The sequence below is a fragment of the Solenopsis invicta genome, chromosome 11, assembly GCF_016802725.1.
Source record: "Solenopsis invicta isolate M01_SB chromosome 11, UNIL_Sinv_3.0, whole genome shotgun sequence".
NCBI lineage: Eukaryota > Metazoa > Arthropoda > Insecta > Hymenoptera > Formicidae > Solenopsis > Solenopsis invicta.
In genome coordinates, this window is record NC_052674.1 from 798,253 (window position 1) to 820,090 (window position 21,838).

The following is a 21,838-nucleotide window of genomic DNA, read 5'->3' on the forward strand; positions in this document are numbered from 1 at the left end:
TTGCACGCTTTAACCTTTAACATTCCAAAACGTTCGATATGCGTATATATGGAGTGCCAATAAATCAATTCTTTTTGACCGTACGTTTCAAATATCGAACATGGGCGCCTGTTTATTTTTAAGATAAATAAATAAAGCAATCTGCCGGGGCTATACAAGACGCGCTCAATATATCCTTCTGCTTATTTGGCAGAATTTTTTAAAATAGATAATCGATATATTTTATCCAGCGCGTATTATTTACGTAGGTGGCAAATATTTAAAATGTTTCTTTTTTAGTAATAGAGGAGAGTTGCCGAATGCACATCACTCAAGTCATTTTTTTTTTTTTTTTACATTTCCAATTTTGGTGCTACTGATTTGTACAGAAATGAACGTTGGAAATTATAGCTTGATATTTCAGGTACTTACTATTTCTCACTCATTTCATATTTTATCATTAAACGTGGCTTGCATTAAGTATAATAAGAATATAAAATATTGACGAGGTACGATCAGTACGCGTTCATCAACTTGGCCCTGTAATTTCTTAAAGTCACAGTATAATCGGAATTTATTATTTTATTCGTACATATATTTTAACGAAAGTTTTGTACGCGATCGCGGCGAGCAATGGTGAGATATATTCGAAAAAAGGACGATAAGCTCGAACGAGGAGGAATTTCAAAGAAAAAGTCCAAGGACCTACTATACATATACGGGAACAATCGTCCAATCCTTCTACTTTTCCATTCAGAGGTTAAGTACTCGTACGCCTTTAACACCCTCATTTTTTCTTACCGACTTTTCGCACCGGTTATTTCCACCCTCATTTGTCCTATCATCCTCTTTCTGCCGCAAGAACGCACAAAACTAAAAGCAATCGATTTATCACAAGCACGCGCTATGTATTTGAACGCGGATAATGTGTTTCGGTATATATTGTATACCTACATATGGTGAAGACGTCAGGCGAGAATGGCGAAGATTTACGCATTATAAATTGAACGGCAAATGTGCCGAATCATTTTCCTATCTCGTTTCTCTTTTTAGAATCCCCCTTTTCATCAGTCTCGGTGGATTATTTAGTTGGACGTGAAAATCGAGATGTTCGATGAGTTTTCTCCGAGATAATATTTTATACTGTTAAGAGTATAACATATACTCTACTGTAGACGACACGCACAAATATTTATACAATTCTTACGTACAACTCTTTCAGTCTTTAGTGAAAAGATGAAATTCATATGCATATTTTTCATGCATATGTTTATCTGTATTTAGTTATACGGATATTTATCCGAAACATCAATCTTTGGTCGAAGACCCTTGATATTCGACAAGATTCTATGATTCAATCGCAACGTCGCGTCGCGTCGCGTCGCTCCGATGCTACTTTTATCTTTTCGGCATTGAAGCAATATATTGTCACACACGATAGGTATCTCCTTTGGGAACGTTCCACGGATTTCCGGTTTTTCCAACGAATTTCGCTTTCAATCCGAATTGTCTGGTTACATACAGAACAGTCTGTTTCCACTCACGTCAACCTTACTATTCATATTTTCATGAATTTTCATTCGCCGCTCTCGGGATTACTCGCTATTTCGTGTGTATTCACTTTTGTATTAGCGGCTCGCTGTGCGTCAAGAAGATTATTGGTTTGAAATTCTTGCTGAATTACAATAAACTTTTCTCTTTTTACTTCGATAGATCGTCAAAATGTAAATGTGCAAATCTCGCAAAAGGCGAAAAGCGTGAATAATTTTTATTCGACGAAAATGACATCGGATTACCTGCCTCGGCGGTTCTTCAGCTTGCTCTTCAATTCCGTGCCCAAATGGAGAGAATTCTTTTAAAGTGGACGAATAATTCGTCCAAGCTTTATATCGTCGGTTATATTACCTACTACTACTACTAAAGCACATTGTAATGAATATTTTTTCCAAGCACTTTTTTCCTTTTACGATTTTATTTAATAAAATATACAATTTTAGAAAATACTGTAATTAATAGCTTTGCATGTATGAGGTAGAAAAAAGAAATGTCCAAATTTTTTTAAATTAATGACTGATTTAAAAAATCAGTCTCTTGTTAACAATCTAAACTGTCTATATCAACTAAAATGAGAATTTTACGCACGAAAAATTTTTTCTGACAGAAGATAAACATTTTTCCCTTTGCAAAGTCCGATGATTAAAAGTATTTCGCAAACTTCTACCAGTCTCAACGTGAGAAGACAAAGATAAATTTGTACTCTCGCGATAGCGTTGTACCGACAAATAAGCTGCTTGGCGCTGCACATTGACTTTCGCGCTTTTATAAATTTAAATCCTGAGCTGAAGAAATTGCTCGTTATTTCGCGCATTTGCGCCCGTGATCGTACACCTGGTGCACCTTTGGAAATTTCTTTTCCTGTCGCGATAAGAGCATTTTGTCGCCAAGATGCGTACGAAAGAGATATGAGAAAGGAAATAATGAAATGCAGAAGAATAACAACTCGGAGAGTTTAAATATCTCTATCATGAATTTAAATTTATCCCACAGTCATTTAATTTCAATGCATGGTTTTAAAAAATTAACATCTGACGAATCTATCAAGTATTAGATGAAGTTATTGAGTTTTTCAAACTTATTTAATTTTAGCCTTAATCATCGTTGAATCATGCACTTTGCATGTCCTTGGAAAATATTGAATATTCCAATACGTTCAATGACAATGTAAATAATTTGTAAGTAATATTCAGATATTCATATCAACGTTCTGCGGCTAGTATTATGGTAGAAAATAAAAAAGATATACATATATGAATTGTAAAATAAAAATTATCTAATTAACCTACTTACGTAGTAAAATTTTAAAAGCTGTTTCTCCCTAATGGAAATCTGTCCTTTCTGAGTCTATTATATATAGCACAGTTGAAGAATGCTAGTGAATGTTACTATGCTAAAAGCATAGACAAAACTAAAAGCTGTGGCAAAAAGTGTACATGAAATAGCACTTGAAAGATATTTCGCTTCTCGATTTTCTCTGCATTTTTGCGACGAATGACACAACATATACGTGTTCTTCTTTTGAAAAATTTGCAAGTTTCTGTATCAATCTAATATCAATTTTAAAACACGATTTATAATGCTTCATATATATATACATGTATATAAAGAGAGAGAGAGAGAGAGAGAGAGACAGAGATTGTTGATATTTTCCTTTGTAGGGTGCATTTAACATAAATCACTCGCTTGCGTTTAATCGCGCGTTCGTAATTTGACGTAACGAGATATTACGCCAAGTAGCACGCTACCGAGTTTACCTACTTCTCAGATACTAAGGCTGTGCTGCACTTACCAACGGTAACCATATTAGTGCATGTAGAGTTAAAGGCGCGCTAGGAAACGCGTTCGCACGCGAGTTATACGCGACATAAATTTGAATATAGTTTAAACCTGCGTTATACGCGCGACCGCACGTTGCATCGCGAATTAAGTAAAATTAAATTCTGGCACTCGTATTTACGCCCGCCCACGACAAACGTGCGCGGGGCTCTTAAAGCGAGATCGTAACGCGGTCCGTTTCACGTACATAGGAACATAGGGATATACCGGCGCGGCGTGGCGTAAACCTAGTTAAACACATTCTGAACACCGCTATAAAAGTGTTGTGCATCCTCGACATCGAAATCAAATCTTCCCAGAAATAGAGCGCCAAAGTTAGAGTGCTTTCCAGAACGGGACTTTATTCCGAAGAACTGCTGCACCGACTGCACCTACTTACGGATATCGAACATATCGTGCGGATGACAACGGAAAATCAATTGACCTATATAATCAGCAATTCGTTAAATGCCAATATGTATACAGGATACACATGTATATATAAATGATAATGAAATGTATCTGCTAAGCCTGAAATATATTTATACAGTAACGAGGACGTAAAAATGGAGTTAATTATTTATGTGCAGTTAATTAAATGTGTTTCCCTTTTCCAACAAATGTTATACGCGTGTTAAAGAGTACTATATATGTAAGAAAAACTTTCCTCCGACTGAGAGAATAATATAATATTAAATATCAAGTTGCTACAATAAAATTGAACGAAGAATCGATTTTTGTCTGTTTCAGTTGTCGGAGGACATTGGGTATGTCCTTTACTCTGCTCTAGGCAGCTTTTACATCCCATCCTGCATCATGGTCTTCGTGTACATACGTATATACTTCGCTGCCAAAGCTCGCGCGCGTCGCGGCATCCGGAAGCAGCCCCGTCCACGTGCGGTACCGCCGGAATCGCCTGACATCAGGCAGACCAGTTTCACTCAGAGCACACCGGCAACCGATGCTAAGAAACCTCCGGGATCAGTCATGGAAAACGTTGCCACGATCGAGAACCAACCGGTCCAGATACCGATTGTCACGTGTGACTTTGCTAGTGACGTCAGCACATCAGAGGCCGATCCCGGCGGAGGCACTAGTATACCGATGGAAGAGAAGGACACGCTGAAGGTAGGCTCTCTCTCTCTCTCTCTCTCTCTCTGATGGAAATAAACTCAAAATTTGAAATTTAAATATCAAGAGATATAGTTTATCTCCAATAGAAAAAAAACTCTTGTAAAAATACTATACAAGTATTATGAAATATGAAAATATTCTCTGCTCTGCTTTTAATGAGAAAAATATTTTGAGAACTGCGTGAAACACTTTTCTTTGTATCAATACATATTTGCGGGAAATAAATCGCTTTTCGTATTAAACATCAAATCGTAACGTTGGACCTCACTCGTTTGTCAAGATTGCGGATTCAGTGCGGCGTTCACTGAAGAAAATTCGTATGTCTGAGCAAAGTCGCATTTGTAATTACGTATGAAAATACAGTTTTATACCGAGGCAGGAAGATAATTGCACGGGGATGAGTTTCCCATTCTGACTGTCGCGCAATTACGCGAATTCTCGTTCAAACTTGAGCGCAAGAACACGCCCGCCTTTGTTACCTCGGGCTTTGTATAACAGCTGCATGTCAAAGAATCTCGTGATAATTCTGCCTGTTCGTATGAAAATCATACATCGCATATATATATCATAAGAATAGATGTAACGTACAATTCTATTAGATTTCTGAGATTTGAAGAAATTTACCTATAGAGCGACTGATTAACTTTAACGAATGATTTTACGCACACGTCTTTTCGATTTTATATACGCACGCATGTACACACAAAATTCTCTATAAAATATGGGAGTATTGTTATGTTTCATCTTCTTTAGTGACTTTTCATAATCTTACTCGAATTAACTTTTGCTTTGTATAAAAATTCAAATATACCATTACCAGAAGTCTTTATATGGATTAAAGAATTTTGCGGTGAATTTATTTTCTCTATACGCTTCACAAATTTACTTCATATTCAAAATTTTATCTCAAAACTAACAGAGTTTATAATATTGCATATCTAGAAAGTTGTGTGTGTGTGTGTGTGTGTGTGTGTGTGTGTGTGCAAAGAACCTGTTCTGGGAAAGTAATATGCTCACCCAGCACTAGACAGCGTTACATCGTGCACGTGCATAAAACATACAGCGATTATCTCACAATTTTTCATCTAAATTTCAAATAAATTTGACAGTTAAAAGAGAAATAATTTCCCATTTAACTGTGTGAAACGAAAAAAGACTGACAGACATCGAAACGTTTGTCGCAGGTGAATGTACCGGTGCCGGCGCAGAAAAGTAACCTAAAGGCGAGCCTGTCGGTGAACGGGGATGGACAGTCGGGAGGACAGAACGTGCCGGCGCGATGTCGAGCGCCCAGCGTTGGCATCGACGTCGACATGGTCTCCGAGTTTGATCCCTCCTCGTCGGACAGTGGCGTGGTGTCGAGATGCGCAGTGGTAAAACCGCTAAAGCTGCGACTGTGCCAGCCAATTTTCGGGCGCAAGCACGTAGGTAAGTTGAAGAGAGAACACGGCGATGGGGGCGACACGGGGCGGGCGGCAAGGACGAGTCCGGCGGCTGTGGCGGCGGCGGCGGCGGCGGCGGCGGCGGCGGCGGGGCGGTGGCGGCGACGGGAAGACGATGAAGCAACGCGATCCAGAGAGAGAAAAGAGAAGAATAGCGAGAAAGAAAGAGAAGCGTGCGACGATGATCCTAGGTTTCATAATGGGTAGCTTTATCGCCTGTTGGCTGCCCTTTTTCGTCCTTTACATCGTGAAACCACTCTTTCCCGATTTCGATATACCCTCGCAGGCCTTCGTAATCGCTTTCTGGCTCGGCTACACCAACTCGGCGCTGAATCCCTTCATTTACACAGTCTTCAACAAGGACTTCCGCCGCGCTTTCCGCCGAATATTGTTTAAATGAGCAATACAGTATAGCGTCGACCAAGAGGGACGCTAGCGACGACTCAATTTTCCGTCCTCGGGAATACCTCGAGGACTCCGAGGATGTTTTCTCGATCGAATCGCGCGATATGCGATATCCGATATCTGTTTCCTCGAGTTAGCCTCGAGAGAAACTTTAATCATAAGAGGAAGGTGTGGAATTTTACAACGCCGTGGAAACATTTGCGAAAGATGGAATCGGAAATGCTCCTCGCCCCTCGCCCCCCTCACTCCTCGCCGGAGTTTGCGACAAGACGAGAAGTTTGCGTTTCGCAGATCGAAAAAAGTTTTCCAGCTCATTTTTTCGGAATACAAAACGAACTGCACTGGAAACTGCAGAATCGCACGTGCGAAGAATCGGAGAATCGAGAAGAAACGAGACACGTCTCTGAGTTTATATATTCGTGTATTCCTTCGGGATTGTTGTCATCTTTCAAAAAAAAAAAAAAAACGACTCTTTTTGCAACTGTCAAATCAACGTACAACTTTATCCCGAAAACGCGAAATATGTATATGTATCGCAAGTTATTTTTCAATATACGCACGCGATCCTGACTGACGAGAGAGAGAGAGAGAGAGAGAGAGAAGAAGAAGAAATTTTTTTTTTCTTCGAAAACGTCGAAACTCGACAACATTGTTTCTTTCTACATTATTAAACGATGGAAGCAAAATACGAAACGAGTTTCGAACGTTTCGGGGAGCCACAGCCACACACTGGGGAGCCAGGGAGCCAGGGAGCCAGGGAGCCACTACTCCATATTAAACAAACCCCTTAATGCGTAAGATCGAATTCTACTACTTTTACACAACTTGTACGGACATTGTACATGCTGCACGCGACAGATCAACGAAAGCTGTACGCCGTTCGCTTGGCTGGCCAAGGGAACACGATCCGCCACGCACGGCGGATTCCTATTCTCCAACTTACGACGAAAAGCGAATCGCTTCGAAGACCAAGAGGCAGCATATCGCTCCTTCCTCCATCTCCACGCATATTTTTTTTACTGGCCATTCCTCTTCCACAATATGAAAGAAAAAGAAAAAAAGAAAAAGAGAAACGTGATCGACTGATACGCGGATGGAGGACACTATTTTCGTGCCTAATCTCTTGGTCGCGTTTATGAAAGACATGACAATCCTAAGTTGCGTACATGCAACGCAGCATGCACACGCTCGAGTAAATTTACTGGGTCTCGTCGTGGAAAAATAATGGGACGGCTTGCAAGTTTCATAGCGCGTTACATCCCCGAGTACAACAACGCGGTCGACTATCGCGGTAGAGGACGGGACGCACAATCGCGCGGAGAATGCAACTTGTAGAGTGCGACTCGTTTAATCATACGCGAGGGAAAATACAATACGACGCGATCGAAGGAGGAAGGAGAACCCTTAGAACACCGTGGCCGCGATCGGTCACGTCAACACCAACCAACGTTGAAGATCGTCGGCGGATTTATTGACAAATAAATGAGAATACGAGAGAGTATATGATACATTTCCTACTAATTAGATATATACATAAACGCGCGTTGTGGCCGCGGAGACGGTCCCTTTAAACGTCCGGCGTTCCAATCGTGAGTCTTCGATGTTACTTTTAACGAAAGATTATGTATAGGATTTAATAATTCTGTCACGTACGTGCAGGGCATATGGATGCGTGCTGGCAATATATATTCATATACTTTTTTCAAGAGACACAAAAGTTGTATTTCGTAAACAGGTTTCTTTGTCGCAGCCTAACTGTACAGCAATAATCAATCTTTCATTCGTTGAAAACGATCGTTTGTTGAAACGAGGTATCACGCGCGCGCAAGAGAGAGAGAGAGAGAGAGAGAGAGAGAGAGAGAGAGAGAGAGTAAATCGGCGCTAAACGATCAATCGCAGATTGTGTTTTCGATCACGCATTGTCCGTACGTACATGTGAGAAGGTGTGCGTATGTGCGAACGGGAACGTGCGCACACGCTATCCAATATGCGATGAATAATCACTTTGCGTCGCAGGGTCCAAAATTAAACGCGAATCTAGATAAAAATAAAAAAAGAATTGTATATGACTGTGCGTATATATATATATATATATACATATACATATATGTCCATCGGTATTCCATTACTCAAATTTATTCCCCATCACGAACAAAAACTTTGACCAAAGCTTAATCATACTTCGGTTATGTTTACTCGATTCACATTGGATGTATTCTATACCCGATTGTGCAACAATAACGGAAAAGCGGCACACTATGGACGACGGAATGATCGAAAGCGACCAGTTAATTCTCCAAGGGTACAGAATAGATCCGCCAATTAGTGTGAAATCGCTTCTAAGAAATATTATTTCCGTAAGACGGAAATCCTGTGCCTGCCAGTAAACAGATGCTCCTACGTCAATATGAACGAGAGTCTCGCGGAATGATCATACGCGGAAAGGGGATGGTCCCCTTTCCGCAAGCTAGAGAGGAGGAAACGATGTCTCGCACACCTGTGCTCGCTATTCGCGTTTCTGCGAAAACACAACTGTGTAACAATATTCCTCATTTCGTTCCATCACACCGAGATCTCGACAACGCGTTCTCTAGCGACTTTTCAAGAGAGGTCACGATGCGAGATTCCCTCTTCCGGATTTTCCTCTTTTGAAATTTCCAAAGAGACAATGTCAGCTTTTTCGCCGACCTCGCGTTCGATTTGGCGAGAGAGAGAGAGAGAGAGAGAGAGAGAGAGAGAGAGGGGGGGAGGAGAGAGACGATAAGCTCCAGCATCATAAATCCTATACGCCCAATACAGCGTGTACATTAGCGGAAATGTACGCGCTCACGCGCACGTACGTGACGCGCAATACACCACAACGATAAATCGATAAACACATCTCGCGCGTCTGGTTCCGTAATGTTTAAGTGTGCCTGCCTACCTGCCTGCCTATGCGTGCGTGCGTACATATATTTTCTCGCGTCTCGCTCTCTGTCACCTCTTTTTCACTTCGTCTCCGAGACTCCCTTCTATCTTCCAACTATCGTTTAACTGTTTCAGTAATATTGCTCATATTATGTAACTTCAAATTTCAATTTTTCTCTAATTTTAATTTTACCTTAATTTATTTCTCTGTTACACATTTAGTTATATAATTTATCTAAGCTCTGCAGATTTCTAAAAGATTATAAAATCTCTCTCTCTCTCTCTCTCTCTCTTTCTCCCTCTCTTTCTCTCTTTCCGTTATTATTCCTTTTTTTTATTACTTCCATTTCTTTTCTTTTTCTAATCTCGTGATGAAATGGTAAGTTGAAGAGGTTGATGGGAAAAAGATAATTCGTAGGGATAGCAAATGATTACGGATGGTTGGAGATCAGATATGAGAGAACCAATATGGAATTCTGATAAGATTGTGGTATTTGTTCAATGGATTATTAACATAGCTATTGGATCAATAAGAACGTTCGGCTCGCCTTTCTTTTTACTGAAGAAAAAGAGGGAAAAATTAGTAGAAGAGAAGAGAGACGCGTGTTTCCATACGACGTGGTAATCGATTGCACGAATGCCGCGGTCGTTGGACCCACTGTGGTTATTTGCGTCGGACCGCTATACGACAAATATGTGGACGGGATCATGTCAAGTCATGTGTACTAGATGAAAATTCGTCAAAATGAAAATGCAATTCTTTTCAGTCTAATATTAATAATTAATATAACAATTGTTTGTTGAAAAAAAGCAAAAATGGTTTATTTTTTAAATCAGCTGATTAGCACATATCCTCTATTTATACATTGTACTTTGTTTAAAAATATTTCTTATTGACTAATTTAATGAAAGTTGTTTTCTTATTTTATTTTTTCATTGCTCAAATAAAAATGTTTATATTTCCATTTTTATCATGAAACAAAAATTCAAAACAAAAATTTTTTGTTCTAATATGATACATATGCGAGATCAGCTTGTTACACAAAACGTTATGAATATAAAATAACTTTGATGCTACTTGTCTCTACTTAATACATATATATCTTTTCAGTCACTATTTTGGTTTAACAATTACCTTATTGATTTTATTTTATATATAATTAATACTTTTTCCATTATTAAATAGCTATTATTTTACATGCATCAATCTAATTTATGATCTCTTCTCAATAAGCAAAAGATTTGATAAAATTTCCGGACGTGTACAATTAGTAACATACTCGTAAGGAATAATTAAACGGAAAGTAAAAATATTTTACTCTTTGGGAATCCTAGACGGACGAAGACGATTATTGAATTGTGCTATAATTATACGATTAATTCTGTTAATTATATCGAGAGAAGATATCGAGAGCGAGATACGAGTATAGACATGTTGATTCGAATGAACTAATTGATATGAATGAAATAATATTATAAGTGATTTTAAACATACAAGACATTAGTGAATAAAATATAAATGGCCGTGCAAAGAAATAGCGCAAATCATTAAGATTGAGATAAATGTAAGTAACGTATAAGAATTATGACCGTTTACCAATTGTCATCAATTAATACGTGTAACACCAGTCGCTTTAGGCGTGGTGAAGAATTTTTGCAAACAAGTCTTTCGGAAAATCTCTATGTGTGTGTCAGTTATCTACTTTACGTAAACGATGTTCTCTAAGCACTATAATGTACAGTGACAGTTTCGAAATTAAGCTATCATTCGCGTAAGCTATCATTCGCGTAAGAACTGTAACGATCGCAACGATCTACGTATCTAATTCCTACGATCATTTCGGTTATACTCGTGCAATCTGACTCTAATGTGGTGCACAACGCACCATTCGCGAAGCGTTATACGATACAATGCAAATGCATTTGAAACCGACATGCATTGTATACACATGTATATTATACATATATACATACATATATATATATATATATATATATATATATATATATATATATATATATATATATATTACTCTGTTATTACTATTATACTAACTATTAATATCCTAACTATTAATTAGATATTACTAATCAAAGTAGGAATCCAACGATCGATTCTATCTGTTATTTCCAATACACCGACGGCAATGGTCGCGTCGCGTGAGATCGTCTTTACATTCGTCTCGCTATCGCATTCGTAAAGCTAGAGAAACGAGCAGAGGCAGAGCCAGAGCCAGAGAGATCATTCTGGATTTTCCCAAGAGGGGGAGAAAAAAAGAATTAATGTTAGTCCGCGCCAGTTCGTCGACTTGGAGCCGTCCGTTCCAGTTGCGAGTAACTCGGCGGGGCAGAAAAGTTTATTCTTCGCGGAAGAATGGGAAGGGACGCGGACGCGATAGGGGAAGCGTAGAAACGCAATGGTGAACGTGCTGTGATCGTTTTCCCCGGGAACACAAATCTCGAAGCTCAGACTTCATTTGCCCAATCTTCCCCTGTGGATTAAGCATTTCCACCCAACTGAAACGCACGATTTAAAGCGCCGCCGCGCCGCGCGCTGTCATAATGCGCGCCCCGCGATTTATTGTTACCACGATAAAGCGGCGTTTTTATCTAACGATCGAAGCCACACATATAGAATATCTCAATGTTGATGCGCGCACATGGTCGCTACGATTTCTCTTTATTTGGCACGAATTTCCAAATTTTCGGGAGAAGCGAACCGCATCGACTTTATGAAGGAATTTTTATAGTTATGCGATTCGGCTACACACACACACACACGCGCGCGCGCGCGCGCGAATAAAAGATGTTCCAGATTATTCGAGTGTGAAGAAAATTCGTTTCGCTGCAGTTGTACGTACGACAGCCGATTTCGCTGCAGAATAATGAGAAATGTCACCCGAAAGAGAAAGAACGTGTCGTTCGTTTATACAGGCCACAAACGTGTGTTAAAATTATTTTTTTAACTTTAAATGTCAATAACTTTGATTACTATTGACCAACTATTTATGATAGTTTGTCAAGATTACATATATCTCGCATTTTTAAGTATTTTTCAGAAAAATGTCTTATTATATTTATTTGTTAATTTTTTTGTGTTAACACGAAGAAAAGAAAAAGCTTTATAGCATATACGTGTAAAAATTATCCAATCAACGCTGCAACGTGACGATGAAATTACAATAATAGTAATTATCAAGTACGTTCCGTAGTAAAAAAAAAAAAAAAAATGTAACTTCCTGCATTTTACAATCAAAGTTGTAACTATTTATAAATCACAATTAATATCAGGTGACACCGATGAAAAAGAACAATACAATATTATTCGACAGATTAATTAACTCGAAATAAATGGTCATCGTGTATTGGATTAACATAAATCTGTTATACGCTCGTGCATTACGAATAATTTGAGCTCGTATTTTATCGTATCTTTTTAAATGTTGCCCATTCTCGTTACGAGGAGGTCGTTTGTGTCGACCGAGATTTATGATCCCGTCATCGCCTCGCCGAGATTTATTTGCTCGTTGGACGACTCAGATCCGAAACGAGCGATCGCGATTACCATGCGAGTGCATTATGACGAATTCGCGCGCCAGCGTCGCCGACGGACTTTTACTCTATTGATGATATTGGAGCAATGAAATCACTGTGATATCACTAAAACGCTTTCAAAGTGTGCAATGAGATTGAGAACGACGCTACGTAAAACTGACGTGAACGAGAGAGAGAGAGAGAGAGAGAGAGAGAGAGAGAGAGAGAGAGAGAGAGAGAGAGAGAGAAAGCGTGTGTATGTGTACGTGTGCATGTACGTATGTTACAAATTGAGAGAAAATAATAGGAGAGAGAATGTAGAAATTTATGCTATTTCGATTACGTACATTATTATAAAAGCGTATATTATATGTATATAATACACACACATGCATATGTACGAACAATTAACTATATAGAAATATTATGAAACTTGTATTATTGTAATCGGGAGAAAAAATATACATACATACATACACATATATATATTGAAGACTAAACACACACTATATATTATTATTGTCGATATTATATCATTAAAACTATCATCATTTTATGGTTACTATCATCATTGTTAGTACTCACTATTATCGATACAAAAGTCCTATTGTCTAATAGCGTTGATTATCTGTTATAGAGAATGAGAATATAATGTTACAACAGAGATAGAGATAAAAACAAAAAATTACAAATATAATTAATAGTACTATTTATGAGAAACGTTTTACTATGTAAATAAAAATTATAATTCCGAGCTATCAGCTAATTCTCCATATTTAACACGAGTAGAGCCGAGAGAAACATGGAGAGAAGATTAGCTGTAGCTCGTGGGCGACTTCTGATATAGGATTTAGATATTATAAGTATCGATTTCCCAATTAAAAGATCGAATATTACGACAGTCCATTTAATGGGAATTCTATAGAGACAATAGCGACCACGCGTTACGAAATTTGATGCTAGGTTGGCACAAAAAGCGAATTCTAAGTGTGTGAAACAATTGAGAAACTTTGAAAGCACGTTTAGCATTCCTGGCGTCTTTAAATTACCAGCATGGCAACTACGTCGGTTGACGTAAATGATTTTTCATTTCTCCTTCTGTAAACCCGAATCGCTTTACGTCCTTTCAAATTTCATAATGTCAATGCACATATATAAATTATTTATAGAATTATAAGTTTCAAGAAAACAATAACGATATGTAACGCAAAGCGTGCACGGAATTTAAGACAATTTAACAAAATGGAAATTTTCAAGTAACAGCATTCTACGTCGCACGAGAAAAAACACCCTACCATACGTTTTAAGTTTGTAAGGTTCAAACGTGTAATCCGATTGTGAAAAATTTACAATCGGAGTTTTTTTTTTTTTTTTTTAACACAATTTGTTAAGCTCACGCCATACAATATATATTTCTCTTATTCGTTGTCTTTGCAGACTGTAATGCATGTTATCCGGTATGTTACCAAACAAGGTATGTCGCTGCAGATTTGGCGTCGTGGGACTGGGACACAGACGCACGTGACGTGATTGATGTAACGCGATTATGTAGATGGAGAGTGAAAAGAAGAGCTCGCGCACGATTGTTACGACCGGATCACGCTAGTTACACGTGACAAAACATGCGCGGGAAATAGCACGATATCTATCATCGAGTAGAAAAGCAAGCGATGCGAGTCGTAACAAGCAGCATGCATGATAAACTTGCACTCTGCAACGAAATACGCTACGTAAAGAAAACACGTGCGGCGCGGACTCTAACGAATATATTCAAACATTGCAAAACAGCAGAGACCTCATTAACGATTTATCATCATTTTCATACGTTTGTGGATCTCGCTCCACGCGACACGCGTAGTAGGATGCTGTTACTATCCGACGCGCGACTACTCGAGCAAGTATTCTCGTGTAATTGAGTTTGGAAAACTGAACAGGCTTTTGAAGTCCAAAACACTGTGCACATCACGCGGAAGGAGTCGCATTTTGCGTCACCGTACTTTATTACACGTTACCTTACGTAATACGGTGACGATCGCTGTATAAGCGTGTCCGACGAGTATCGATTCACACACGAGTGTTGTATCCTATCGCCGATTGTAGCATGCATTTTTTTAGCGATACGTTTCATCCTTATTGTTAGTCAATCTCAACGTTACAACGATTCCACCGCACGACGGCAGTTACTATTACTGGCAATGTGGTTACTAGAGATTTTCCGCGATAATCGATATGACGAATGATAATGTACTGTGAAAGGTAGTGTAAGTCTAAGAGAATATTGAAATGGTAGCGTCATAGTTGTTTGCATCAAAAGCATATTTCAAGTGTTGTTGTAGTAATTCTTTAGTTTGAAAAACTGTTTCAATCCTTTCTTACACAAAACGGTGCATGCATGATGTACGATTGATTCTTGCACTTCTACTTTCTCATTTTCTCAAGACAATGTGAAAACGTTCTTTAAATTCTCAACATTATATTTCGGTATCAACCCGTTGAAATTTTTGTTCGAGCAGTGATAGATCCGCTCGGAATCTAAGGACTTGGAAGTATTTCAGAACAAAATCACTGGTCATTATAAGTAAAGCAACCATATTCACTTAACTAACATAATAATAGCTTTAGAAGAGCTGCTAATGATGAGTACATTCAAAAACACACAAATAATTATTTTCTTAGTACATAAAACATTCAAAGCAAAAATAAAATAAGCGTAATTTGAAAAATTGTTTTCAATTTAATATTGCTATAGCGGGACTTACAAATCAACTTATTACTTTTTTATATCGAATCTTTTAATAAAACGTATGGAATATTTTACTACTTAATTGAAATAATATTAACAATATTGATTGAAAAATCAAATTGTATGTAATGTTTTATATCGGGAAAAGGGAAAAGCTGGTCACACTTTAACCTATGAATCGATGTCGCCGATACTCGTCGCATTTCGCGCGGGACCTTCGAGTTCTCGATCCACGATCGCCGCATGATCCAGGATCCGGTGTATCCGTACATGGATTCGCTGTAAATGTAACGCCGACAAAGTCTACCAAGTACCTACTAAGTATCCAAACGACAAACAAATAATGCTTGAACAATCAAGAAGATAATCATTGCGCAACGCGAAATGACATCTATTCACAAGTATTCTTTTATCAAATCCTTTGATCTTTTCTGCAAAGATGAGTTCCTTTAACTTGTATAATACGGCAAAAAGTATGCTTTGTTTTTCCCGAATTTTTTTTTGCAAATCATCGTCATTTAAATATGATCACATTACATATATATGTACGTAAGTATACGTATTATCGTGGATTAACGAAATATAGACAAAGGTTTCAGGAAATCTCTTTATCATTTGTCAGCGCTACGTTCATTAACATTCCTTCGAGTGTGTACTTCAAAATTACATCACCCGCGTTGTATACACCGTAAGCACAGCCATCCATAAATAATGATGATTGAATGTACGCTTCCCTCAGCACTTTCGCTTAAATAGCTGCAAATACTGTTTTCTAAAGATGTTGGCGTATTATCGTTAAACTTTCAAAATCTTGTGACTCAAAACTGTGTTAATAAGAGACAAAAACTATCCATCACATTTAAATATGATACATATAACGTCAATAATTTCCAGAAATTATCTTTCAACTAGTTAAAATAGCGAAATAGAAATGCTTCTACTGAAAGGCATGGCAATGCTAAATCGCAAGATTTTTATAAATTAATGATGATATATAGAGTTAAATCGGACACGTTTGTGATACAAACTTTTTACATTAATTATTAATTATTTTAAAAAATAAAGATAAAATTTTTCTTTGAAATAAATCATACGCAGATAAGGTAAATTTTTTAATTATCAATATACGAATTACAAGATATATTCCATATCTTGTAATTTATTCAACGCATCGACTCTCCTGATAGCAGCACGTACAAAATTATTTTGCGTCGTTTTATATTACGCCGCGAGACCCAGTTTACAACACCGTCGAAATCACGCAAAAGATTCAAATCAAATTTAAAGCCGCTAACACAACGGAATAATGGGATTCCGTTTAGTGAAATTTACACAGTAAAAGCTGTAAAAAGTTTTCCGCTTCGTGTCGTGCACATATAGACATGTAAATCTACTACATGCAATAGTTACTTTTTGTTTCATTACAATAATCAATTTATTGTCACGTAATAATAGTCAAAACACGGCAACACGCAATCAAGTTTTCACAGCGCGATACCTGTACTCTCGTTCATTATGGATTTGGTAAAAAGAGAGAAATATATAAATATGCAAGAAAAAATCATTGATTTATTAATGCGAAATAACATCGGGCAAAAAAGTGAAAATATCCAAGTATAGAAATTTTATTATTTAGCAAAACTGTCGGTTTCAGAGATATGTTTATTTCACATTTCTCTCTCTCTCTCTCTCTCTCTCTCTCTCTCTCTCTCTCTCTCTCTGTATTGTCTCTCCGGGTAAAATTAAATTAAAAAGTCTGTATGCACGGGGATTACGGTCTATCCCATTCCGAGTTGTCAGCGAAATGATACTGGCGTTATTCGATGCGCGTACACCTGGACCCGCGTGCAATGAAAAAAGCTGCTCTATCTTCGTTCATTTACATCGTTCGCGAGAGGAATAAACGCGCGTATGGTGAAGCTGTGTCAAAGAATACGCACGACTGCTTTTCAAATCCCACGCATATGTTATCTTACGCACGAAAGACTCGTTTCTTTTTTTTCCTCTCTCTCTTATTTTATTGCACAGACATTGCGGCCTGATCTCTCTCTCTCTCTTTTCAGTCTCATCAGATAATTATAAACCGTAGAAAGGAAATCAATAAGCTATTGCGTTTCATTCGCATGTCCGATTAATAGTTATAACGGTGGTAAATAATTTCTAGAAATAAATGTGTATAAACATGTAGACTATATATATATATATATATATATATATATATATATATATATATAGGTATATAATTTACTGAGAGCACTATTGACGTTTCGATTTGTTTTTCGGCATATACAATTGTATCATTTCTTTTTTTACAATGCACACACGCGCAAATCACTGGAGTAAAGAAATTGACACATAATGCACATGCTTACGCAATAAACATACACATACACACAAATGCACATATGCCGTACGAAAACGATGCACTTGTGCGAATACATACAAAATATATATAAAATATATAATATATATAACGCTCCATTTTCAAATAAAAACACCGTCTCTCTCAATGCACAGGCGGAATTCATTTTACATAAAATTTGATCTATAAAAGTCTTCCATTCCTTCCTCGCGTGTATTCGTCTGTGTCTATATATTCGGCCGACTAGTTACGGACACACGAGTGTACTGTGAAGCGTAATTAGTAAACAGAGAGAAGGGAAAAACGGACGGAGCCGTTCGTCGTTCTCGCCGCATTTTCGCCTAACGAACGAGAGAACAGGTCCGGCAATTTGTATCGCGGCCATGAATTGGTCGATACATTGCGAAACAAGTAACAATTTATCGAAATCCCAATATGGTTAATTAAATACGTTCTCTATTTAATAGTAATTTGATTAACGAATAATAAATTCTCTTATTTTTATCAAAATTACTTAACGTTAGAAAGGAAAATGTATATTTACAAATGTTTTCCTTTTTTGTGAATTTATGATGAGAATTTCCCTAATACGTTTTATACGTTTTTGTTTTGCAAGAAAAAATATACAATACTTATATAGCTGCTGACGCAATTAACGATTAAAGTAAAACATGTATGTATACGTGAAAGAGGGGATCGTATACGAATGATTTTTTCCCGCTACGAAGGAAGATGATAACAAGTTAGGAAATTCAACGCATCTCAAGTGACGTTACGAAAATAAATAGAATTTTCATTCCTTTTGCATTTCTATTTCTCCGTAAGTGCGTTTATTACCGCTGGTACAGACTTGTATATTAGAAACGAAACAAGTTCTGTTTTACACAACGGACTTAATTGTGCCTAGGAGCGATTGGAGCGGAGGATCAATTTATGCCGTCAAGAAATTTGCGAAATCCTCGCCGTAACGCATTAAAGCTTTTATCCACTTCAACGTTAAACCATTTCCGCGTAACTTTTCAACGGTCTTGTCTCGTTTTCATCTCTATACACCTCTTTCACTATACAAGTCTTTCGCTATACAGCCTCAGAGTGGCCCTTTACAATTCGATTTTGCGATATATCTGCGCCGAAAAAGTTTCGCGATGCAGCGCTAAATGTACAACACAGTCGAAATTACGCATATGTAATCGGAAAATATCGTAATGTCAAAATATAACACATATGCGAAAAGAGTGGGATAATGCTTGGAAAATGCTTCTTTCTCTTCGTACGAAAAATGGCGAAAAATGAAGTGAAAAAAAAGTTGCCCGTCCACGCGTGATATAAAGTTTTGCGACGCGGCACGACGCGGCGCGGCGCGGCTGCTCATAAAAGCTAACGTAGTTAAAATTTAATAGTAAACGCATGATAAAAGTCATGAAAAGTGTCAGCGTTTATCTCAGCAGCTATCTCCTTATTATTATTTATGAGTTACAATAAAAATTCTTTAACGAATACAACACAATATATTATGTACGAGCGATGCGACGAGAACGTCGAATGACGAATAAGCTCAGTCCGAAAATGGTGAGAATGAAGTGAAACACTTGGATCGTCGAAAGACTGATTTGCATGAATTTCTCGATCCGTTCACTCTTCTCGCGATAGAAAGAAAATTATATTTGCAATACCTAAAGATGATCTAAATCTTTTTCGCGCGCGCGCTATACGCAAATATAAATGTTATCGAAGCGCGGATAGTGTTCGACAGAAACGATCGAAAGAAAATCGCGGATTGAAATCGTGTATCGAACTCCGCGAAACGCGAATAAGAAAAATTAAAGAAAATGGGAGATATAAGTGAAAAAGGAAAAGAGAGAGAAAAAATATACAAACGAGGGAGAAAAATATGCTTTGTACTGTATAAATATCCATAGCACACAACACGCAGGTCCGCAATAACGATAATAATTTTTGTATTTAATAAATCGACCGTATTAAAGCGTGTATATTCTACTACTCGTATAAGTTCGTTATACATATTAAAAAAAAAAAAAAATCGTAAAAACGATGGAACAAATCGACCAACGAGAAAAGGCGGAATCGTTGTAATACTGCGTAATAATGTAATAAGACGTTAAATCGATGGAAATGCGGCTGAGAATGATCGGCGCGTTAAACAGAATAAATTATTTTTTTTCAACACATTATAATACTTCTCTCTCCGAGCGAATATCCGTACTCTTCCTTATTAAAAACGCTTAAAGTAAACGGATGGAGAAAAAAAAGAAGAGAAAAAATAACGGAAGAGATGAAGATGTGTAAAATGTATGTGTATGAGTGCATGCGTGCGTATGAATGCATCTAATAGGTGTGAGAGTGTTGTAACGAGAAAAGAAGAAAGGGGAGTAATCAAAGTATTTCAGCGATGTGAAAAGATGCGTAAGATGTGCGAGAATGGCCGAATAGCTTTACTGATCTACGTTCGTCGTACCTTGTGCTCAAATCGCATGTTCTCAACAGTGCACCAAAGGCAGACGATCGATCGATCTCGATACGACTATCAAATATACGAGATAGACCGAACGACCGTCGTGAGCGGGTATGTTACGAAGATCAAGAAACAAGAGTAAACTATGATGTATACTGACATTAAAAAATCTATCAATACGCTATGACTTGGTTTTATAAAAAAAAAGATAAAAAAAGACTTCTCAATGTCTTATTCTTTACCGGTTCTCTTTACCATTTCCACTTAACACAACCATTCTTATAATTGTGAAGAATTTGCGATCTGTTAAAAGAAATGAGCCAAATGGAACCTCCGTGCCGTGCCGGTAAGGTAAGTAATTTAATTACAAAACTATTCTCATTGTCGAAAGAAATTTATATCGATTTGCCGCAGCCACTAGGCTTTAATCCGTTTCGTCGATATACCGATTATATTTAATGCAGAGAGATTTATAAAAGCTTACGCAAAGCTTCTTACAGTAAAGATCTTCTAACGAAGTTTCCAACTGGTGAAACTTCCTAAGTCCGATAATTACGTGCAATGAAAACACGACGATAAATTATCGATATTCTCTCTCTCTCTTTCTCTCTCTCCCCCCTTTTCCCCTTTTCCCTTCTCCCCCCCCCTCCTTTCTCCTTTTTTTCCTTGTTTCATAGTATTTGCATCCATTGTTAATATGGAATTCTCACGTTGTGATCCTTGTCAGTTTTTAACAGTAATCATTAAAATTATGCGTATGGGAAATATTTCCTTGTACGCTTCTCTTAGTTTCGTACAGTATACATCTCAATTATTGCGTATTTCAATTTGGCGAAACCAGTTGCTTTGACAATGCATCAATTGTCTTTGAACGACGTTCAGTACGCGATAAGCTAATTGAAAGACTTGCGACTGTGTGTACGTGTGTGTGATCATATTCCAATAGAATCAACAGTATACTGTTATGACCGAATCTCATTACATTTTAAGAAGTCGATTAAACTAATAATTTGCATAAAACACACACATTCCCCCTCTCTCTCTCTCTCTCTCTCTCTCTCTCTCTCTCTCTCTCTCTCTCTCTCTCTCTCTCTCTCTCTCTCTCTCTCTTGTGTGTGTGTGTGTGTGTGTGTGTGTGTGTGTGTGTGTGTGTGTGTGTGTGTGTGTGTGTGTGTGTGCGCGTGTGCGTGTGCGCGTGTGCGTGTGCGTGTGCGTGTGTGTGTGCGTGTACGTGTGCGTGTGCGTGTGCGTGCGTGTGTGCGTGCGTGTGTGTGTGTGTGTGTGTGTGTGTGTGTGTATATGAAATTGCATACTTTTTTTCAATTAGATCGCCGCTAAAAGAGAAAAATAGAATTTATAATTTTTAAATAAAATTAAAATGTCTTTTTTTTTAGAAAATTACGTAAATAAAATAGCCTTATTAGTTCACAATATATAAGAAAATTTTAATTTACAACTTTACTGTTGTTATTAAAATGTTTCAATGT

General features: G+C 37.7%; 1 protein-coding gene across 1 annotated transcript in view; it reads left to right on the top strand.

Annotated features, from left to right (window-relative positions):
• The window catches only part of LOC105198818 (alpha-2B adrenergic receptor), a 105,964-nt gene extending 85,394 nt beyond the window's left edge, over positions 1 to 20,570 (top strand). Inside the window, 3 exon segments of the mRNA XM_026136302.2 lie at positions 4,102 to 4,479; positions 5,670 to 5,927; positions 5,929 to 20,570. Of these exon segments, the coding sequence (XP_025992087.2) occupies positions 4,102 to 4,479; positions 5,670 to 5,927; positions 5,929 to 6,327 (1,035 nt within the window). The 3' untranslated portion in view covers positions 6,328 to 20,570.
• The last annotated feature ends 1,268 nt before the right edge of the window (positions 20,571 to 21,838 follow it).